At 36.2% G+C, this 24811-nt stretch overlaps 1 protein-coding gene across 1 annotated transcript; it reads left to right on the top strand.

Moving 5' to 3' along the window:
- Nucleotides 1–1939: 1939 nt before the first annotated feature.
- PLPPR4 (phospholipid phosphatase related 4) lies at nucleotides 1940–23994 on the top strand. Its single transcript, XM_053468709.1, has 7 exons — nucleotides 1940–2369; nucleotides 13752–13937; nucleotides 15042–15171; nucleotides 16843–17038; nucleotides 19357–19414; nucleotides 20859–21032; nucleotides 22451–23994. Exons 1-7 carry the CDS (start codon nucleotides 2292–2294, stop codon nucleotides 23795–23797), a joined length of 2169 nt encoding a protein of 722 aa, XP_053324684.1. The 5' UTR covers nucleotides 1940–2291; the 3' UTR covers nucleotides 23798–23994.
- Nucleotides 23995–24811: the final 817 nt, after the last annotated feature.

The raw sequence follows: 24811 nt of genomic DNA, 5'->3' as shown, positions 1-24811 counted from the left end.
GCTGGACCAAAGTAGAGGGGGCTGTAAGTGGGCTTCTTTTGGACATGCCTCTTCATTTTCTTTAACCTCTTGCATTCAATTTTACACCAGATTCTGCCTTCACTCTATTTAAATAGCATTGCTCATACCTTCCCACTCCTTAGACACGAATATATTATTTTACTTTCTCTCATAATTTTCTCCTAAAACTCAATTCAAACTATGACTCAAAAACGTCAATTTCACTATATGTAAAATTCTGCCTGAAGGCTTGCTTTCCCCACTAGTTATCTGCTGATCCAATTTTCAAGGCAGTCCAACGGCATTTCCTACCTTCAAGACTTAACATTTAAATCCTGGACCTGACACACAAAGGCCTTAAGACAATGCTCTCTCATACATGGTCTTCTTATCATTAAATATACTTCTGTGTGACCCTAACCATAATTTAATTAGTATGGTTTTCTTTTTGTCTCTTGCCTTCTTCCATATATTAAACATGCAAGACATTTACCAAATGTTTTGAAAGGCACTTTAGACCTTCATTATAGTAAATTCTATTATATGCTAACACACGTGGTAGAATTTGTATTTTTCTAAAGTAATCATATCGATATTTCAGACGAGTGTGTAATAGTCACTGTATAGGTTACATATTATTTGGACAGAGCCATCCACAAATCACTTAACAAAACCATTAAATATCCTAATTAAATCTCCCTGGGAAAGGTCAGCTTTGGTACATAGAAAATCATTTATTATAGTCATTTGTGTTGTTAGTGTAAAACATATAATAATTTATGCATGATTGACATAAGGTATTAATTATGCTTATTTGCAAAAATACAAAGCTGAAATTGGGACTCTGCCAGCCACTGCAGGATGGTCCAAATTCTTCAAACAGAATGTCGGACCCCACAGTGTATGGGCAACTATATTAAAAAAGGTAATGGTGTGCAGTGCAATAGAGGAGAGAGTTGCAAAAATGTCAGTATGTTTTAGTGTGTGTTATAGTAAGTATGTGTTAGAGAGAGTGTGTGTGGGGGGTAGAGTAAGTGTACATGTGTCAATATTTGGGTGCTAGTAAGAACATTCGGTACAGGGAGATGTGTAAGGGCTCTTTCCTGCTGACAACCCTTGTGGTTAGAAATGATCAGTATTACTGAGTAATATTCCGTACCTTGGAGGAGATATATAGTAAAATATGGGCTTCTATACTACTCCTACACTTTACTTATTAAAGCCTTTGTGTGTCGTACAAATTGTTATGTGACAGTATTTTATAGACTCTTCTGACTCCTCAGCAATGATTGTCTAGGAAAAATAATAAGAATGCAGATGGAAATTTCTATGTTGGTCAAGAAATTTACATATTACTAAGGTAAAGTAAACAAATCTAATGAGAATCAGTCAAATTAATGCATTGTTTGGATTGCATTTGATAAAGAGTAGAGATATGTATGGTGTTTTAGTTGCGAAAATTAATATATTTTTTTCAATATAATTAGAATACTCTTACAATTTACACCTGTAAGCCCATTTTAAACCATACATCCAGAATGTGTCTAAATTCTAATTCTGACAATACTAATTTGAAAGAATCTAAATCCTAATTTTTACTTGCATTCTGAAACTAACTTACAAATTTGCTTTTTCACGCTTCTGTTACCATTTTCTTTTTTACACAATTGCCGGCAATACATCCATAAATATATGAATAATATGTATCAAATAAAAAAAAAAAACTATTAATTCAAGATGCGTGTAAGGTTACGGGAAAAAAAACAAACATAATTAGTAACTAAAGGGTTAAATCTAAAACTGGGGAGGAAAAGGGTCCTCTAATATAGACATTTTACGACCGACCGACCATAGGCTCTCTTCCTATGTGACATTTTGCATCATCTGTCAAGTGGAAAGATTGATCAGAGTGAAGGAGCCATATCCTCTTAGCACATATAACCAGCTTTTTATTCCCCTGTAGCTCTCTTGACGTCAGACAGTAAGCTGTGAATTCTAATGTTTAAATGAATAGGAGCTTATTGGTAGCTAGTGATGAGCAAGGGGTGTTTTTTTTTCCTGTGGAAGCCATTGCTGTTTCTTTACAGCGTAATGAATAATTTTCTCTGACTGTGTGGGAACTTGAATTGCTGCAAGAGGAAAAAAAAAACACTGAATTCTGTACGCTCCATAGGTGGCACTAGGGAATGGTACATCAGATTCAGCACTGAGCTTTAGACGTGCAAAAAAACAGAGGATCATTTTGAAGCCGTCTGCCTGGAAGAAAGGATTCCTCTTTTAAAAGAACAAACATGTCCGCAAAGGAAAGGCAAAGAATGAGAATTACAAAGGACAGTGTCACATTGCTGCCATGCTTTTATTTTGTGGAGGTAATCTATCTATCTATCTATCTATCTATCTATCTATCTATCTATCTATCTTTCTATATATTGCCTGATTGTTCATGGATGCTTGGATGGAAAAACAACTGCTTTATTATTATGTTTATTTTTTTATCACTATTATTATCTTTTGAGCAGCAGGTTTGTTTTGTGTAAAGGTTGCATGATGGGGATATTCTGCATACAGCCAGTGTGTCGATAGCATTTACAGCTCACGTATACTAAGTAAATCGCTTTGCATCATTTGGTCAGCTGTAAAAATGACACACAGCTTTAATAAGGATCGCAGGAGGGATGCATTTACCATGAAAACGTCCAAACATTTTCTTTGGGCGTTATATATAATGTCTTAAAAACAGGCATATACCCGGTCAGCTGAACTGTTGTGGTTGATAGAGAAGATATGTGTGTGTTGCAAATATTAATGGAAGCCGTTTCTACTATATAAATATGTAGGTTCTGAATCTGAATATTTGTAGTATTGGATGATTTAATAATTTCCATATAGTGATCATTAACGCTTATTTTATAAGATTATTTTTATGCATGCATAGCAAATTTTAATTATTTTGATTTGTAGTTAGATGTTTGCTGGGGTTTTTTTTGGCCGTCATCCTTTTTTGTTATGCATCTTAAAGTTGAAACCTTATGCCTAAAGCGATAATTCATACATAGGATCCCGAATGTATTTAAAGATTTTAATAAGCAAAGTGATAAAAAAAAAAGAGAACAAATATGGCACAGTTAATGAAGGTCACCAGTATTCACCTTTTTGAAGGCCATGATGTTTTTTGATATGTCATAGTCTGGAAAATGAAATGGATTTTCTAGCTGAATCCTAGGCCATATTGCCACTACATTGAATATGATTGCACCTGACTTGACCCCCTCACTTTTTGTTCCTTGGGTCTTTCCTGTGTGGGTATCATTGATAAATCAGTCATCTGTGTCATTTAGCTCCAAGTCTTGTAGATACAAATGTGGCATGGGAGTCCAAGTTTTAAAAAGTCACATAAAATCTGTAAGCATATGGTAGTGAATGGCAGAAGGTGGATATTAAAAATGATTTAATACCTTAGAGCCTATGGACTTCTTGGGACTTTGTGGTTCAAGTTGGACAACAATATTAAATCGAATCTCCCAAAATGTATATATATTATATTAGCATAGAATTCTGATCTGCCATAACCTAAAAAATGCACTCAAAAGTAACACACTCTAAATTAGGTCAAAAATCGAAGAAAATAATAAGCAATGATCAACATGAAAAAGTAATGACGAGTGAGATAATAAAAAAAACACATCATGATGGATATGTATAATAACAATATTTAGATTGGAAGAGAGAATACTTCACATCTTATGGTTTGGCCTTATGTAAACTATAGTTATTCAGTGTGTGTGTCTAGTTCACTATGTATTTTCCTTTTAAGAACATAACTATTTTTATCACATTGAGTTTTAAGGAAAACATGTATCAGTGTTTTTAAAAATATTATTGTATTAATATTATTTATCAACTCTAAAACAAACAGAAAATGGAGGGCACATATTTGGTAGGCCTTAAAACTACATATAATATATTTGTGCAAGCTAACACTTCATAAATTACTGTTATTTAACCAGGTCTTATATAGCTTCAGAATCTTTTTTAAATAGATGTCACTTATATATTTCAAATCTGTGAGATATTATAAGAGTCAAGAAATAAAATCATTGATATACTTATGCTTTGGAATGTTCCAGGATTAACCGGAAATCTCTTGGTGAAGCAATGCTTCTCTGGGTCTCCAGGTCAGTTTCTTCTTTCTCTGGCAGGGTACCAGAATGTGGTCATGCCCGCATACCACCCCGTCCACACACACACACACACACACACACACATTCCCTCGTACAAAAGTTACTCAGAAGCGAGCCCCACGCAAAGCAAGTGTGCCAGCATGGACTTCATCTAGTCTCAGGGCCAACCGGTTAAACTAAGGTCATTAAAATGGAAAATACGCAAAAGGCCTTTTACATCCTTAGCACTGTGGTCCTGGTTCTTATCAATATGGAAGAGTGCAAGAACTTTCTATATTTTATGGTTAAGTCGAGATTGGCCCAGCTTTCTTCTGCACTGGGAACTGCCTTACACACGATCCAGCCTACCTATAGATAATCTATAGATACCTATAATCTATTAGATACCTAATTATTCGCTTATTTTATATTATTTTTTCTTAGTTTTGTTTTTATCTCCGACCAGTCAGCAGCACACACTTTGCATGAATGGAAGTCTCTCATGATTGCATGATTTTTCTTATCTCTGATAATCAGTGATGCATTCATTCAGAATGAAAGTTTCACATTATTGCGTAATCGCGGGATACTTCCGAATTGGATATGAATAGTGGTGTCTCCTGCAGTGGGAACTGCTGCTACTTACTTCATGACGCTCCATGTCGTCATGATAGGTTTTTGGGCCACTTTTTTCATGATGGCCTGGAACGTCATGAAGGTTTAAGAGGTTTAAAGAATGGGACCAGCTAACAGACTCTTAACTGAATCCAAGTCCAACAATTTTCTCCCAACCTTGTTTGTTTTAATTTATATTATAAAGTATTATGTTGCACAGAATGCCTTTGGAGTGTCAAGTAGGCCACATTCACTGCATCTCTCTGGCTCACACTGTGGTTTACAATTTCATACAAAGTTAGTTAGCTTGACATAATCTTTTATTAATTAAGTCATATTGACTGTTACTACTGATACTAGCTTTCACACAACAGCTGATTTTTAAATAATGGCATTATATTTGTTTTCCTCCAGTCTAGTAGAGCATCTCCAGATGCAAAAGAATACCTCAAAAATGAAAAAGTCATTCTTTGAATGAAGCTATTTGAGTACTTAAGGATGAATCCCATTTGTTCCTGATGCTGTGTTAACCTGAAGTGTATTCAGTTGCTCTTGAACTCTGTCCTGGGTCAACCAAGTAAATGATTATGGAAAAGCTATAGTCTCTTTTAGTTGTTTCCTCGTTGGAATATACCATGAAATAAATCAACTAAGCTATTTTGCTTTCATGTTGTCATCTGAAACCAGTAATCCCTTATCAGGTTCAAAGAGCTCATTGTTGAGAAAAAAAGGTTGAACTTACAAGGCCGTGTCTGAATGTTGCAAAGTGTAAAGTCGAAGGCATTTGCATGTCCTCTCAAAGAACTTGCAGATTAGTGAATCTGTGCATTGTTTTGCGAGCGTTAGCGTGCAAGGACATATGGTCAGTCAGGTTAACATTTAACTTGACTATTCAATTGACTTCTTATTGTATAGACTTAAATCTGCTTCAAGAACAAAACAGCGCAGATATCTCTATATCTTTTGAGACACATTCCTACTTTAGCCAAAGTATACAATATTGCAGTACCTGTTCAGACATTACAGACAGGAACCCACAACTCTATTCACAAAAGAGGGTATTTAGAAACCAGGGTTATCTCCTACCAATTAATGATAAACAAATCAAATGAGCTATCAAACTACCAAAAGACACACTCCTAGAGCACAAGCCACAGACACAAACTAATAGAATACCACTTGTTGTCACCTGTAATCCCCAACTGGTGGAATTAGATAAATTGCAAGTCTCCAGAAGGTTAAAAGGTTAAAAGCTGTCCTCCTGATCCACCTCTTCTTTTTAACCCCCTAACTAAAAGAAAATGATTTTAAAAAGATGCACATCACACAACAGCTCCATTGATTTTACAGCTGCCTAGAATGAGGCCTAGGACCCCCACCTCCCGCACAAGGCAGTTTTTGTGTAAAACCAAAATAGGTTTCTTTTTATAAGGTTGATAGGGTTTCCAGGACTGGACTACTTATTCACATTCTAGTGGCTTCTGAGCCTCCAATAATGGTGAGGGAGATTTTCTTACTCTATTGCAATGCCTCCACTGAGAGGTGTCCCTTCCACAATGATGGAAAAAATACACACAATACAAATGTAAACTGCGTATAATGTGTATTAGGATTAAACTTGGGCGCCAGCCAACTCTTCGTCTTCGTGTTCGTCTTCGTGGGGGGGGGGAAATATTCGTATTCCGCGAATATTCGCCCATTCCTGTGTACTGTAGTACTGGAACTTGATACCCTCTGCAGGGCTCAGGACCACTATGGCAACTTCAGACTCACCCCGTATACTATGTGGTGCAGCACCGCCAGGAACACTGGCAGCTTGATTTCAGTGCACACACTAAGGTTCAACAAAATATTCAAGGGTATAAAAGAACAACATTTTGAAGTCCCTGCCCTACCTCCACAAGACTTATATTTGTTTGCCTTCTTTAATAGACGTATATAAAAGTGGATGAAACCTTCTTTCCCTTTATTATTCTGCCTTGGCCATTTCTGTGTCTTTTTATCATCTGACCACATCATTAGAAAATGTTGCTGGATCATTTGTGTATGTGTACATATATAGCACATTTATTATATTTTTTTTGTTTCTGTGAGTTTTAACCCTTGTGTAATTAATCATTATCAATCACTTGTCAAAGTCTACTTAAACCAAAAATAACAGAAGCACAAATTACAATGCTTAAATTCAGTTATACATATAATTAAAGTATGTTCTCTTCAACACTAAAATAACTTATTTGAAAAGGGGATGATGTAATCTAGAACGAACATGCATTGTTTAAGGGTATCTTAAATTTAGGTTTCAGTTGTGCTAATGTCTTCTAACTAGCAACAAGATACAATTTAACAAAAATAATCTCAGCTGGAATGCAATGAATACTGGTCTCTTGATAATTTGAATGCTAACACTATATATATATATATATATATATATATATATATATATATATATATATATATATATATATATATATATATATATATATATATATTATATACACACACTGGGATATATTTTACATATTCTGTAACACATATGACAGTTGACACCTCCTATTACAAGATACTTGTAAGGGAAAACCATGTTCATATTCCCTTTTCTGTACTTCATATGGATAATTCCTTAATTACCGCTAAACTAGTTTATCTACAATATAAACACACATTAGATGGTTACTGCATTTCAGTCAATCTTTTGCTATGTTTAAATTATCAGCTTAAAATACCTTATATTTATATTTAACATCAAATATGTAAGGAAATTTGACATATTACATACCATCGATGTTGTATTATTTATATACAAGGTGCAGGTGTAAAAATATATGCACGAGAACACCAGATACCATTTCTTTAATGATCCAAATAGGATCTTCCCAAGGATCTTTATGTTTTGCATTTCATAAGCTTTAGATGACTCATAATCTATAGATTCTTGGAGGCCAGATCTACATAGTCCAGCTAACATTGCATCTAATTATACTTGAAAGAGATAATTCATATTTTTCAAAGGTAAATGACATCATACACCTTTGTTGACCATCTGATATGCTGCTGTGTGGTTTGCATGCATTAGCACTGATGTACAGTAATCACTTACATAGCTTACACAACAAAAAAACATAGGGGGGACATTTGGCCCTAAAATATTCTACACTAATGACTCTGTTTTGAAAAGATGGATTACCCCTGTTCCAACAGAGGTTTTCCTGGTGTGAGAAACAAAATCAATAGGTCAACTTTTCACGTCTACAATATCTGATTCTGCCACACATGTCTAATTGATTTCAAGAATCCTGATTAAACAAGCTTTATTAATTAAGAAGGGAATGAGCTCCAAAGAAAATGTGTCCTATAATTAGAAATGGGTAGGTAAGAAATATATTAGAATCTCAGACTCAAATTCTCTTTTTTATAGTGGGAATTGTATTTTTGTAATGAGGTCTAATACCCAATTTTTTCTTACAAACTTTGGAACAGTCAAGTTTATCATGAGATTAAAAATATCTGCAGTATAACCTTACGGAGTTGGAGGATTCCAGAAAACTCCTTGCGTGACTAGTAAACTGCGTGATATAAGAATTTGCAGAAACATCCTTACTGATTCTTGTAAGTGCTTACGTTTCTTCTTTTTAGAGGCACTTTTACCATATAGAGGTCCTGTTGGAATCATAGAGTTCCAGGAACACTGTGATCATGAATGATCCAATGTGAGAACATTTCAATATATCTCAATGTATGTTCACACATTTATCATTGAACATTCTCTATTATGGGCTACAGTTAGGGTTACTAATTTACTCTATTTCATTAGATCTAACAAGGTTATACTACAAGGTCTCTGCAGCTAATTTGTTAGGGGTCATAACCTCCCTCAATCCCACATCAATCACTTGTGGAGTTATGTAATGCTCACTCTTGGTGCAAATTTGCCCAATATTATATATTGTTCTTTATGTATACCATTGATGACAATTTTAAAAGTTACTTGTGTTGGAAATGGGATATATATGGGGAAAAAGGGGTTTTCAAGGGCAGACACTAAAAACAAACCAATCCCGTTCTCCCGAGAACGGGATTGGTTTGTTTTTAGTTGTAATTTACCATTGTCCCCGCTGGGGCATTATTTTGGAAGTGCAAGTGTAGACACATACCTTTATCTAGGGGTAAATTGATTAAATCCATGTGCAAGAAAATGCTACTTAGATAAGAAAATGGAGGGTTTGCAAACTGGAATGACAGACTGTGTGTCTAATATTAAAAAGTTAAGTTAAAAAATACCTGAAGTGAAATACAAAACTGGGTCATACAACGTAAACTCCTCTTCTTGATGATCAGAAGGACTTCTTTACTCCAGTAGTATGTTAAAGCACCATGTTTAGTGATTGTGTTTCTCAACAGGACGGACAGACTGAACAGCGTGTAACTTCCAATGTCCTACACCTCTGCTTGTTCTCATATAAGAGAACAAAATTAATGATTTTTCCTTTAAAAAGGAATGCATAAAATATAGCTTCTGTGGGAGAATATAGCTCCGTGGGAGAACACAATATAGGCAAAACAGAAGTTCGGGTGTGCATACTCAGATACAAGAATATCTGCTAGCTTAAAATTATTAAAATGAATATTTTTATATTTCTAATAGATTTACTTATAGGCTCTCATTACTTCTGCATAGTGTCTCAATCAAAAATAATATGTATATAGATCCAAAATAGCCCCTCAGTCTAAAAGGTATCCATGTTATTGACAGAGGGAAATGTGTGACATTATTCAAACTGAGCTTGATCTGATAACTCACTTGAGTTCAGTGGGGGGGGGGAACAATGGGAAAAGCAGTGTTAGAGCAATATTTCAATATAAGTTAAGCCTAATTAACCCTTGGCCCTTGCCTCACCATGTACATACAAACACATGCACTCTATTTCACCTGGGGCTTGACTTGAACCCTGCTGCACTACATGACCATTAAGCTCTGACATCCCATAGCTGATCGCTCCAAGTAGACCAGCCTGGCTAGAAGATTTTAGACTGACCTGCCCTCCAGGCCAGCTCGCCCCTGCTGGAATGCTGCTTAGATTTCGGGTATTGTACTGTTTTGGGGAACTTCATAAATAATATTCTATATAATAAATATATTATTATATTATAATAAATAATAATATTCTATTGCTTTTACACACTTTTAACATCAATTAAACATTCATATGCTATATTTGTGTATTTTATGTTTAAGCAATTATTTAATAGGGTTAGAGAAACATACTTGTGCTGATGTTGAGGTGATGGAATAGAATACTCTTGGGTTTGATCAAATTCATGTAAGTGAGCTGCTAATGTTGCACATTCCCATTGAAAAACAGGTCTATAAGGTCTATAGACGAGGAAGTAAAGAAACTTAGGATTGTAGCAGTATGTTATGTTAGAGGATGTGGCACTTTTTAGAGTCACATGTCAAGCAAAAAGTGGCTACATGGAATCAGAAGACAGTAGACATCAGGAAGTAAATTCTTTGCCCAAAACCACTGGGGTTCCAGAGGGTGCAGATATGACTACCGTAGGCCTAAGTCCAAAGGTACCTAGTAGGTCTACAACCTTGCGTTGTCTTGCAAAAAGAAATACATAGATGTTTGAGTTGCCACAATATCTTCCTCTTTGCTGATCTTTGGTGTTATCAGAGTCTAAGGACATTTAAATCTAAAGTCATATCCTACCACCCATACTCTTGTTGGACAGTGTTACTTCAAGTAATTTAAGATAGAGGTTTACTCCCTCCATTTACTAATAATCATTCTTCCACTTTAACTGGTGTGACTGATCCTCCTGATCCTGCCTGTGATCAATTGATAGTGTACAAAAGAAAACATGTCTAAGGAAGACAGGCACAAAATTAGAGCATTTAAGGATAGAGTCAGTGAAATAGAATTCTGTTATTTTGTGGGGGAGTAAAAAGACCCTTTAAAATCGGTATTGTGTTCCGTAGAGCTTTTAAATATAATTAGGATGCACTTTAATCAGAGAACACATTGAGTGATAATTGTGATAATATGCATGTATTTAAAAAAAAGTACAGCACTTTGATAAGGATCTAGATGGGTTCATTATGCCTCTTTTAAACTTTTATAGCAGAAAATAGAATTTAGCATCTGATTTCCATACATATGTTGGGATGATAACAGATTGACAAATACATTTTTAACATGTGAAGTGTGTGCTGTAGGTTCCTTTAAATAGAAGGATGCCATTCTGCATTAGCTGCTATTTTGATACAAATCTTGGAGATGTTAGTCTTGTTGTAAACCATCCTACAGATTTAATGAGGTTGATGAATGAATGTGATATTATTGCTTTATAGTTTTTGCATAGTTGAGCAGGTCTGTTAACAAACAACAAAGCAACTAATCAGCGCACATAGTGATGTATTTACCTTTCAGGCCACCCTATGCCCAATCGAGGGCGGCATCCCCAGCCACTTCCCCCTCTGTGGTCGGTGCCCCACCTTTAGGAATACAGAGCAACAGGTTATGAGCACACCTGGGAACTTTTGGGCTCTGATGCCGGTGGGCGGTCCCGCTGACGTCGGTGGGCGGTCCCGCTGACATCGGTGGCGGTCCCGCTGACGTTAATGGGAGTTCCCGCTGACATCGGGGGAGTTTCCGCTGAAGCACCCCCATTTAAACGAAAATGGGCGGGGCATGTCAAGGCCCCACTCCTGCGACCCAGAGGATTCGGGTCTTGACCTGAAGAACCAGAGAAGCAGTGCTCACCCGGTAATCTCCGGGTCAAACCCGAAGAGTTCCCAGGTATGGATATGAGATCCCCTTTGTAACCAGCCCATTGTACAGTGGGAGACCAGGGAATCAAGCCAGGATAGGTAACTGAGCACACACCTGTGCACTGATTCTTTGCTTTGTTGTATGCATATACTGGTCATTTCAGCAGCACCTTAAAACATGAATATGTATCTTTAGAGTATGCCTCTTTTTATAGTTTTTAGGTCTGTTAAGTAAGGTTCAACGGATGACAAGCGGTAATGACTGATGACAGGGACTTGTTTGCAACATCATGAACGTCCCATATTGAGTTAAGTTGCCAACTCAACTGCTGTTGAATTAAACTCAATTGCTATCAAACTCTGTCAAGGGAGCACATCAATTGGACCTCAAGTTTGGTAGTTCTTTAGAATTTGTAGATTTATAGGTCAGCTTGGCTCCTCCTAAATTTTGTTAAGATGGAGTCCTTCTTGACTGGAAACTTAAATCAAGTTGAAGTTTTGTAAATAGATTGGTTCCTATGGTTTCCATAGCAACTCTTGCAAGTTGGCAGTACATTTGACTTTATCTTGAGTTTATCTTGGTGAGTAGACAAGAAGACCAACAAAATCAATTTTGTAGGCCTTAGCCAGGTGATCCAGAGAATAGACCATAGAGAGAAAAAGTAAGAGAGAACAAGACTGAGGCAGACACATAGAAATATATAATTTACTTATTATTTTAATTATTTTATTTCACATATCAATTTTGTAATTGCATATCAAGTCCTTCTCCACCTAATAGCAGCATACTGTAACTATTATTTATATTAATCTATATCACTATATATAATCCATATTAATCCACATATAATATACATACAGATATTTAATGGTCTTTATATATTTATATATAATGTACACAGAGTGTTTCTGTGGGAATTTTTGCCCATTCATCCAGCAGAGCATTTGAGAGGTCAGACACTGATGTTGGGCCAGAAGGCCTGGCTCGCAATCTCCATTCCAGTTCATCCCAAAGGTCTTTGATGGGGTTGAGGTCAGGGCTCTTTGTGGGTCAATTTCTTCTACCCCAAACTCATCCAACAATGTCTTTATGGATCTTGCTTTGTGAACTGGGGCACAGTCCTGCTGGAATAGAAAAGGGTCTTCCCTAAAATGTTCCTACATGGATGTATAGCATTGTCCAAAATGAATAATTAATAAATGAACACTAATGATGGGTAGGTGTATATTACCCAACAAGTACAAAACTATAGACATGGTATTGTTTGACATCTTCAGCATAATAACAAACCCTCATTAATTTAAACATTTTTTTTAATTTAAATGACATTATTATTAAGTTATATTATATTTTTTAATGAAAATCTCATTAAACACAACCGTTCTCCTTTAGTTTACCTAATTGTTTTATTATGGACCCAGGAATTATATAGAAAGTTATCAGAGAGATAGTTTTGTTCATTTTTATTTTTGTATCTTTTTTGAACCAGAGATGAGTGGCAAAATCAGTTTAACAGTTTCCCCTCCAATGATCCCCTTTTTACTTGCAGAAAAGTGAGAGATAACATAACAAAAGGTACATTTTATGAGTTTCTTATCAGTTTCTGTTGAAGACATGCAGGTTTTCATTAACTGTGCATGCTCTCACGTGAAACTTGCTAAATTTTAATTCGCAGGTACTCACATGCCTTTGTCATTTTGCTCAATATGCTATTGTTTACAATAACATGCAAGGGCATGCAACCTCAATCAAGTCTGGTCAGTCTTAGTGAATAGATTAATTTGAGTGATTTGAAGGGGAATTATTGTTATTTTTTTGTCAGTTTCTATAGATCTGACACATACACAATGGGGGGTAGAAGACAATAAAACAATATTTTTGGGGAACCATTGATTTAGACATTGGCCCACCACAGCCCACATGTCATGTCACTGATATTGCGAATAATGTTTTTAGTTCGAAATAGTACCAGAGTTTGTTAATCACAGATTGCATTCATTAGTAAAACCTAGAGTACTGCTAGTGTCATATTTTCTGGTTTTATACACAAATATTCTGACCTGACACATCTTTAAAATGTAATAATGGCCTTATCAAATGCCAGGTGTTTTTTTTTCTAGTTTTCTTGGGAGTAATGCATCATTGATAAATTTGTATTAAAGCTAATAATTTTGTTCTTGTTTTATGTTCTCTCCAATAGTTGCCTATTTTGGCTTCATCGGTGGTGAGCCTCTACTTTCTGGAGCTGACGGATGTCTTTAAACCCGTTCATTCAGGATTTAGCTGCTATGACAGAAGCCTCAGTATGCCGTACATTGAACCTCACCAAGAGACCATTCCATTTCTGATGCTTCTCTGTTTGGCATTTGCAGGACCAGCAGCAACGGCATGTATTACACATTAATGTCATAAGCATTAACAATGCACATGATTGCTTGAATGTCTAGATTAACAAAATTAATTATTTTTATTTTATTATTTATTATTTTATTTTATTGAAATCCTTATGTCAGATGAACTGCTATTTGAGTTCAGGACAATAATACAATTTTAATTTCAAGCCATATGATTGTGAATACTAATGTACAAACATAACACAATAACTTAGCAAGCACTTGCTAATGCACATAAACTATTTCATTTTCATGTTTTCAACGTATTTATTGATTCAGACATATGACTCTCGTCACTTGATATTGCTTGCATTGTTGTATTTTAATTTGCACCTTACTCTTTAAATTTGCCCCAAGTTTCAGAGATAGAAAGGGTAGGATAGGCATATTTTTTTAATGCCTAACAACATCTTTCAGCACATATGCAGTATTTCTTACTAATATCTTTATTGGCTCTATCTTGTCTTCTGTACCTTCTATTTCTCAGCTAGTTTATTCCATCTCAGATTTCTCTGTCACCCCTTTAATTGTTTATGAGTACAGCATGTTAACCTTTTCATCTACCCCAATTAATAGGGAATTTCTATCAAAATTATCTGAGAGTTTTGACATGTTAATACATTCTTAATATTGCATATTTGTTAATTTGCTGTATGTCAGGTACCTAGGATAAGATGGGTGCATTGTAACCAATATGGCAAATCAAAGTGAGTTGGTCTATATTAAACATTCTAAAAATCCATATTATTGTAAATATAAAAAATAAATAAATAATATTGGTATATAAAATAACGAGCATTGTTTATGCATTAGTCAATACCCACCAATATACCTGATACAGATATTCCTTTAGAGAAGCAATGCATGATTTACCAACTTAAAACTGCAGTGCCTTTGATACAATGTTCTAATGTAAAGTAGATAATTAAGCAATTGAATTGCCCAAAACATACGCTCCCGTTCTGAATTTATAAATAAGAGCATGGAGTATGGAGAAGACCTTAGAGCTACCAAGAAATGGTAATACCTCTATTAGAAAGATTTATGTACAACTTCATTAGCCCATAACATCATCAATATTGTTTTTTTCCTATTAGATAATGGTTGGTGAAGGTGTCCTGTACTGTTGCTTATCTAAAAGAAGAAATGGCATTGGAGCTGAAGCCAACATTAATGCTGGAGGGTGCAACTTCAATTCATTCCTGAGAAGAGCTGTAAGGTTTATAGGTAAGACTTAAGTCAAACTGTATTTGGATGTCCATGGTTTTGTATGGGCCAATCCTGAGCCTGATCTCTAGTGGGGCATGTTCTGATTCTTTTTTTTACAGAATGGAGAATGTGGTCTTAACATTGTAAATTAGAAAGTAATAAAATGCCATTTTATACTAAACAAAATACTTTTTAAATTGTGGTTTGAGTTAAAAAAAAATAAAAGCAAAAAGTTTTTAAAACCATTGTGTTGAACACTTTTAGTTTTTGCATCATATGTTTTCAGGCAGCTGCATATTAGTCATTTGTATATTTCCTAGCTGTACTATCCTACTGTCTATGGGAAACAGAATGACCCAGTCTTAATCACCCAGCTTGACCCTGTGTCAAAAACGGAGAGTTCCCAGGCATGCCCATCAGCCCCTGGCAAGTCCCCTTCCCAGTCTCTGCCATGCCCTCTCAGCCCCTATATTGTCCTAATCAGTCCCTTCCATGTCCCATCAGCCTCTGCCATGTGCTCTCAGCTCCTGCCATATCCCCACAGCCCTGTCATGCTCCACCATAGCCTTTGCCATTTCCCCTTTGCCCCTGTCATGTCCCCATCAACCCCTGTTATGCCCCCACCAGCCCCCACAGCCCCTGTCATTCTCCCCCACAGACCCTGTCCTGCTCCTCCTACGCACTTTATGTTTCCCCTCTACCATGTTCTCCCAAGGCCTTGCCATGTTCCCCCCACAGCCCTTACCATGGCACCTCCACATACCCTCTATTATCCCCATCAACCCCTGCCTTGTCCCCACTAGTCACCAGGTCCTACAGTGAGAAACCGGGCCAAACTTAACACGAGTTATTGTTTGCATTATTTCCAGTCAATACAAGAAGGTTTAACTTTGGACTCTTTTCTCAACCTCTCTAACAATTTAATTACGTTTCAGAATACAGTATGTGGCTAGTTTTTAAAGCTGTTCCCGGAGTAGATGCTCATGGGTTTTTGTACCACATGTTTTCTGGAAGTTCATTGCCATCTCTGTTAATGAAGAGGTTTCAGAGCTGTATAGTTTCATGGTTCACAATACCCACAAAGGGACAATTGCATATTTATAAATTATTGTATTTTCATAATCGATAACTGTATCTTTAATCAAATTGAAATCGTGCTAAAGACAAAAAATATGAATTAAGTTGTAATTTTGACAACAGTCTATTTGTCGGAGCTATAGCAACACAGCAGTGTACCAATTATTATGCTGCTGGCATGTTGAATGTGGGTCATGATGTAACTTGTGAAGCCTTTTTAAGCAAAAGAAGGTCAAACATTTGTAAACAAAAAGCCATCCAGCTTTTAGAAAAACTTTTGCTTAACCCCCCCATAAAAGTAACCTAAATTAATGCAAGTTGATGAAAATAAACTCAGATTCAGTACTTTCTCTTCGTTTTGAGTTAATGGTTAAACAATAAGGCATTAACTACAACCACCAACCGCTAAATTAATGCTAAGTATGAAGTAGTGCTTCCTACTTATCTAGTATAAGATAGCTTGGTGCCCTTTTTACTTGGGTTCCTTAAATCATATTGAGTGCAAGGGGGCAGATATGACGTCATATTGATATAGAGACGGATAATTATAATCTCCTTACTCATTTGAAGTTCATGTATGTCAGTAACCATTATCTTTGGCTTACTCCCTAGGGGTCCATGTCTTTGGCTTGTGCTCTACAGCTCTCATTACAGATATTATACAACTCTCAACTGGTTACCAGGCCCCATATTTCTTAACTGTCTGCAAACCCAACTACACTTCTTTAAATGTATCCTGCAAGGAAAATCCATATGTTCTAGAAGACATTTGTTCGGGTTCAGACACTGCAATCATAAATGCTGGAAGGTATGTTTGGGAATTTATCACTAACTTTATGAAGAATTTATAGAAATCTAAATTTTAAGACATTTCTGAGTGGTAAAATATATTATACTGTATAGTCGCATGTATGCTTGGGCTAATACAGCTATACAGATTTTTCTTATTGAGTAATATTTTCTTATTGAAAGGAATTTTCTTATAAATTTGATCAAGCATTATTGCCTGCCACCAAAATATTGTGGAGATTTTTAGCACAATACATCTTGTGAGTGTTTGTTCCCCAGTGAACTAATGCTGTTTTTGTATCGAGCACATTAAGAAGTACATCAAAAACTGTGATGTTGGGGGTAGCATTTACAAACGGCTTGCTTTATTTAGATATCTGGCACTCATTTCAGTTGACATGCAAAGCCATGATCAGGTAGAGACAACTAGTACCCATGGATGGGGCTCAAAGGCCCCCATGGCCCGTTATTTGAGACTGGGCCACTGCAAGTGTGGCAGGAGGAGCATGGGGTGGAATGAACCAGGGTAATGCAATTGAGGTGTAATTGGCTCCAAAGTTCCCGATGGTGACTCATGTGACATGTGGGTGCCATTATCCACTAAAACCTTTAAGTTGATTCCTTTATGCAAGTGCTTATTTTGTTAGGGTTAAATAATTTCCCAATATACTTTCACTAGATAACCTGTTATATACAGTAAAATGAGACAATGAGGAATTTTAAATGATTGTAAATTGTAACCGTATAAAAAAAATACAGCTAATGGAAGCCTTTCATTTTATAACAAATTTGTATATTTGCTTTGTAAAAATAAGTAAATTTCTGTATTATGTAATCAACCTTTCTTAATATGAAGTTATACTCCCAAAATGGGGAATTGGAATGAATCATGAAAAAGATCCATGTTATCATGCATATTGTTAAACCCCATTAAGTTGTATTTTATTAAATTATTGTATCTGTATCTGCATTACCTTTAAGTGGACCACACATTTCCTAAATGAAACATGGCGCAGAACTGCATGGCTCTGCTTCTTTTACTAAGCAGCTAATTAGAATGACCGGATTTTGGACAGATGCTGGCAGGGTCCAATCCTGAAAAGTGAAATCCAGTAAAGTGTTTGCCTCTCCGCTGTCTCTTAATAAAGGGTTTAGAATACAGGTTGAGGTGTGACCATGGAAAACAAGAGATAAAACATCTAGACAGTAAAACACTGCTTATACCCATAGTGTATCAGAATGTTGATGTAAGATGTATGTTTACTTGTAGCTGGTTTGCTTTTCCAATCATTATATACAAGGCCAGCTTCTATGTGTATAGCATCCTAGATGTCTCTACTGCCCCCCTGCTGCAGGAACTTGCTTGCCAATATTGGGAACAACATGGTGATACCACTCCTCACCAGCTCAACACTACAGGCACTGTGTTCACCTGTATGGTAGGACCAGCCCTGAGTCAAGATCGCTTGTTGTACATGCATATTGCTGATCAGTGATACAGAATTTCTGCATTATTGCTGATTCAGTGTATATTATCCTACTCATGTATCACTGTAGGATCAGTAAATATTGCATACATATAGTTGTTAGCGGGGGAGCTGCTACAGATCTCTATTGAGGAAGCAGGAGGAAGGATGATCTACGCATTCCCTGATCCTCTGCAACTATAGTGTACTAAACAGCCTCAATAAACATGAATGCTTGTTAAAGTACTTAGTAAGTATGTTAATATGTATTTTTGACCTTGTTAAAAAAAACACCCAGCTTCTGCAGCATAACGTCCCTACACTCGATTCAGCCAATTACTGGCCGAAAAGCTCTCCCGTTGATGTCAATGGAAACTTCAAATACACATTAGTGAAGTGGTTCTCATTACACCCCTGGAAATATTGCACAACCCACGACAGATGCTAGCTGCAGGTGTGTACCTTGTGTGTGCTCTGTTCAGCAGGAGATATGTTCTTCCAAACACACCTCCGCAATGCAAAGGAGATTGGGGCAGGGAGTAATCCAAATAATATAGAGATAATTCTTGTGAATTATAAGGTGACATTCAGCCACCATATGCAGTAAAGTGTGTATGAGGGATGGAATGTTCCTTTAAGGTATCAGCAGCAACTATAGCACAAAGGGCCATGTAAAACATAGAAGAAGCAACAACAAGAAATAAATTCTCTTTACATATTGGCTGGCCGCCTACTATCAAATAAAGTTGAGCTTGAGGTCCTTTGGATTTTATTTAAACCAATTACCTCTACCTGATTGAAATGTTGAAATAGTTCATTCTGTATTTCATCAGAATAATTAGCTTTATCTTGCTTTATCTTTTCTTAACAGGAAGTCGTTTCCGTCTCAGCATGCTACACTTGCAGCTTTTGCAGCGGTCTACATCTCCGTAAGTAGAGCAAATTATATATAAAACATAATTCATTTGTGATCCATTCCTGCTCTTCAAAGTTGTCCTTCCAAGTCTGTTTATTCCAAAGCCCGCTGCTTTACCACTAAATGGAGCTGTTGCTGACATACTTTCTACTTTTTTCATTTACATGTTGAGGTCTGGAATAGGTTGGGAATGATTAGCACTGTCGGTGTCTGCCGTCTTGTCCAGATGGTTATATATTCCTACCCAGTTCTGTCCCCTTCAGTCATTCATTAGTTCCGCTTCCCACAGGTTAACATCTTTGCTGTGTGTCATTTGAAAACTATACTCTGAACCAAAACCAAGACATTCAAGAACATAATAACATATTTAACAAAACAATTTGATTGAACTTGTTCTGTTTATATTTTAATGTGTTTCTTACTGTTTCACTCTAAGATAGGTTAGATTGTGATGGACTCTGTATGTGTCTGGTTAGTCAATGGAAAGAACACATTTTGCATATCAAATATTCCTTTAACATTAAGAGCTCTACAAAATAACACATTGATTGACACGACGACAAGCTCTTAGCTGTGCAGAAAATACATCTTATTCCCTCCTACGTATAGAACAACTCAGGCAGCAGAGGCAAGCAGCCAAACCCGCAGAACCATCAATTAATTCTTCAAGAAAAAAGTCATATTCTATACACACCCACGCGCTAACCCACTGTGTGTCGGAAGGGAAAGTAGCTTAAATGTTAGTGCCTACAATAACATGTCTTGAGACCCTAATATAATAAGAGAGATAGACTCACCAATACAGCAACAACCTAAACTCAGTTATCAGAGACATAAGGCATGCAGATGAGGAAAATTGTATAAATATATTAAATTTAAATTATGTTTAAATATGAAATGGACATTTCACCGAGGGAAGCTATTAAGCCAAGACTGCACTGTCAAAGTAGAGGTGGATTTGTCAATACACATGTTTACCAGAACTTGGACAATAATTCACTCCGATAATATTGAAAAGCCCATTGTGGATGTTTTAAACTATGGCTTATTTTCTATCTGTATTGCATTGATGTTTTTTTCTCCATAATTAAGTTTCTGTCAATTCAGTGCCATCGGAGGAACCTATTATTTGTTATAAGAAAACATATATAAACATAATTTACATTTAATATATTTATATCCTTTTTCTCATCTGCTTTGTGTTTACGTTGTTGAAACTTTATTGAGCCCTTTCCTATTTCCCTTACCAAAGCGGAAAATTCATAAAATGTTAATATTATTTTACTATTTTTGTTTCAGTGTTTTTCTCCATGGGGGGTCACTAGTAGTCCACAGAGAATATGTTCATGTTTCCATCACTTGATGTTGTAGTCAATTCATTGGTGGCATCAAAAGGCATAATATAGGGGATATATGATTTTAAATATATTTTTTAATATATATCCATTTCTTCCTAGATGTACTTCAATGCCACTTTAACAGACTCCTCCAAACTACTAAAACCTTTGCTAGTGTTCTCCTTTATAATTTGTGGAATTATATGTGGTCTTACACGTATAACCCAATATAAAAATCACCCTATTGATGTCTACAGTGGATTCTTACTGGGTGGAGGGATCGCAATTTATCTGGTAAGTACATAAGAAGAAATAAATATACCAGTATTACTGTACGAAATAGCTTTATATATTTTTTTTTTTTAAATTTGTACAACAAGGAAATCAGATGTATGCGAACAAAAGGAATAACATACAGTGCTGGGTACTTTGCAATCTTCCTTAAATTGTATACTTATTCTGAGGTTTTGTTTTAAAGGAGATGTTATTATTTAAAATAATTGAAGTAACATACAATTCGAAGTCTCCTCTGTCCCATGGAACATTTCTTTGAGAAGTAGTATGCTATACTATAGTATAGTGATTCTATGCACCCATCCCTTCCATAATCCAGCGTGTTAGCTTGTCAGGTTTAAAAAACAAAGGGACATGTAATTTACTATAAAAATGATCTAATTGGGAAAAATGTATAAAGAGTGTCCAATGAGATATATTAACAGGACAGACAAGTGCCCAAATCCATAAAAAAGAAAAAATGGTTCTTGACAAAGGCCCTGTTTGGCCGAAACGTTGTTTTTTTTTTTTGCTTTCTCTGAATAAAGTATCCTAAAGATTGGAAGCTTTTTGGAGTGCTGGGGTTCCTTACCTTTGTTCAAATCCAGGCAAGAAAAGGCTTGTTGGAATCATTGGTGGGGCCTCAAGACCATTATATTCCGAGGAGGGTACAGAGGTTGACCCCCCCCCTCGGGGCCACTGCCCCAAAGGCCCATTCCGTTTTACCAGTCATGCAAAACAGATGAGGGCTATGCCAAAGAAGTTATATTTTAACTTAATGACACTGATTATATCATAAATTACTGCAGCATTATTAAAATGTAAATGTAAAACCTAGTTAATCAAAACCGTCAATCTAATAAACTCAGGGATATTTAAAATATTCATTATTTAATAACCTTTACTTTCGAGTATTAACAGCAGTAAAAAAAATTAACGGCATACATCTGTGATCAGAGGCATAATTTGAAGGAAGCTAAAGGCAGTTGGTCATAACATAACATATTTCAAATGTAACACAGCTGATAAAATGGTCTATAATTAGACATAAATTGTCCATTTAAAAGATGTAAATTATAATGTAGTTAGATTATTTGCTTCATACATCATGGAATTATTTATTTGGAATGCATATTAATAACATATGAAGAATACTAATAATCTTGGTTACTGTACTAATGAACATTCTAATCCATACAATTTTGGTTGGATTAATTGGGTAATCCCAGGACCTCGAGACCACCAACAAGGCATTGTATAAGAACATTTCACTTTAATGGTATGGCAGTCAGAGGATGTCTGACTTGTAGGATAACATGTCTTAAATAACAATATCTTCTAATTATAACTTCTGAGTATCCCTTTTAGGCTGCAATTTGTCATCAAGGACATATTGTTTGAATCATGTTTTGTTATTCTCCTATATTCCTACGTTCTAGGGCCTATATGCTGTTGGAAACTTTCAGCCCAGTGATGACAACATTCCACAGAAACCTCCCCCTCCCCCACTTAGAGAACCATTAAGGTCGTTAACAGAGCTTAGCCAAGACACAAGCAGGATATTACCAGGAAAGAATGGCGGTAGTATCGACGGCATGTCTTCTCATCCCTCTGAAATTATATTAAACAGAAACAACCGAGAATCAAGTTCACTCACAAACATTAAGAGAGCAAGCACGGATGTAGAGGTTATCACGCCTCGAAGTCCTATGGGGAAAGAAAATATGGTGACATTTAGTAACACTTTACCTAGAGTGCATACTCCATCTTTAGAAGATCCAGCTAGAAGAAATGCAACAATTCACGCCTCAATGGATTCTGCCCGTTCAAAACAACTTTTGTCTCAGTGGAAGACAAAAAATGAAAGTCGAAAGTTGTCATTGCAAGTTATTGAGACAGAGGCTGGATTGTCACCACAAAGAGTCATAGAAATGAGATCAAGTTCTGAGCCTGTAAGAGTTGGTGTTAATGGAGATCATATTGGCCCAGGGAATCCATACATTAAACTGCAACCTGGTAGCGTACCTGGCTGCAATAATACCAGTATACCAGGTGGACCACGAGTATCTATTCAATCACGCCCTGGATCCTCTCAGCTTGTGCATATTCCTGAAGAAACTCATGAAAACATCATATCAACATCTCCTAAATGTAGTTCAGCTAGGTCAAAGTGGCTTAAAGTGGCAGAGAAAAGTGTTGCTTGCAGAAGCAACAGTCAACCAAGGATCATGCAGGTGATAGCAATGTCCAAACAACAGGGAATGCTTCAAGGAAGTCCAAAAGGTTCAGAGGGAAGTACAGTGAGTTGCACAGGATCTATAAGATACAAGGCACTCACAGAACATGAACCTACAAATATTGTAAGAATTGAAGCCCATCCAGAAAACAACAGGCCAATTATCCAGATGCCTTTAGAAGGCGAAGGAAGTGGATCCTGGAAATGGAAAGCTCCAGAGAAGGGAACTCTGCGTCAAGCATATGAGCTAAATGACCTCAACAGAGACTCAGAAAGTTGTGAATCATTAAAAGACACTTTTGGGACTGCTGAACGAAAAAGAAGTAACATAGATAATGATCACCTTCTTCATGGGATTACCACAATACGAGTTACACCTGTGGAAGGAAGTGAAATAGGCTCAGAGACAGTGTCTATTTCTTCAAGCCGCGATTCCACTCTTAGAAGAAAAGGCAACATCATTTTAATCCCAGAGAGAAGCAACAGCCCAGAGAGCACTCGAAATATTTTCTACAAAGGAACATCACCTACGCGTACCTACAAGGAGTGAAAAAAAAAGCCTGAAGTCTCCATTGGTTTAACCAGTTCCTCTGTGATAAAGCTTGTGCTCTTATTAGTTTTGGAGATAATGCAGAATATAAAACTCAATGTGCCAAATTCCAGAATAATGATCGGATGACTTGAGGTGAAAGCAAGGCCGAATGGACTGGAGAAAATCAAACTAGGGTTTAAAGGAAGAAAGAAAAAGCACAATGACAGGAAGGCAAACCAATGTGAAGAAAAACGCATTATACAATCAGTCTCTTTAAGCAAACTTGACTCTGGAAAAGAATGCGGTTTTAAAAAAATTAGTAAAGGAACATGAGACACTTTATTTTATGAATGTGCCAATTCAGCATTTTGCAGTCCTTAATCTGATACAGTATAGTTTCTAGTAGAGTTATGTAATGTAATATATTTACATTAAGAGGTAATGCACTAACACATAACAGGTAAGAGGTGGTGCTTGTCATGTCTAGATTTCATATCAGCACAAGCATATAAGGAATATCATGTAGTTCTTTGGACAGTCCAGTAGCTTTTATTAGGAATGGTGGTGGCTGTCTTTGTACAGAATACAATATACAGCTCTGTTATTGTGAATCAATCACACTTGGTTTGCCAGAACTTTGTGTGGACGCATACACACTGTTTACTTTTTACAAAGTGTGGGTGTAATTCACTTACAATGGTATAATTGTATTATTTTGTTGGTTAGTACTTCTTTTAACCTGCTTAACTTTTACTAAGTACAGTTCATACTAAAGAAATGGTGCTCAAAACAGGGACATTCCTATGGATATGTACAGTGTCTAATGGAGGGTTTTGAAACTGAATGTTTCACTCATATTTTGTGATTGTATCTATTTAAGTACCCCATGCAAAAAAAAAAAAACACAAACAGGGTTTTAGGAATTTTAGAATTGCTTGAGATATATCTGGTTTAAGGGCAACACATTAAATCAATAACATAAGACTACTACTGGACCAATGTTCAAGCTGAAATGTTTTACAGTGGTAATTA

This window comes from Spea bombifrons, chromosome 6, assembly GCF_027358695.1.
Source record: "Spea bombifrons isolate aSpeBom1 chromosome 6, aSpeBom1.2.pri, whole genome shotgun sequence".
Taxonomy (NCBI): domain Eukaryota; kingdom Metazoa; phylum Chordata; class Amphibia; order Anura; family Pelobatidae; genus Spea; species Spea bombifrons.
The sequence above is the reverse complement of the archived record's forward strand: the minus strand, read 5'-3'. Positions and strand labels throughout refer to the sequence as shown.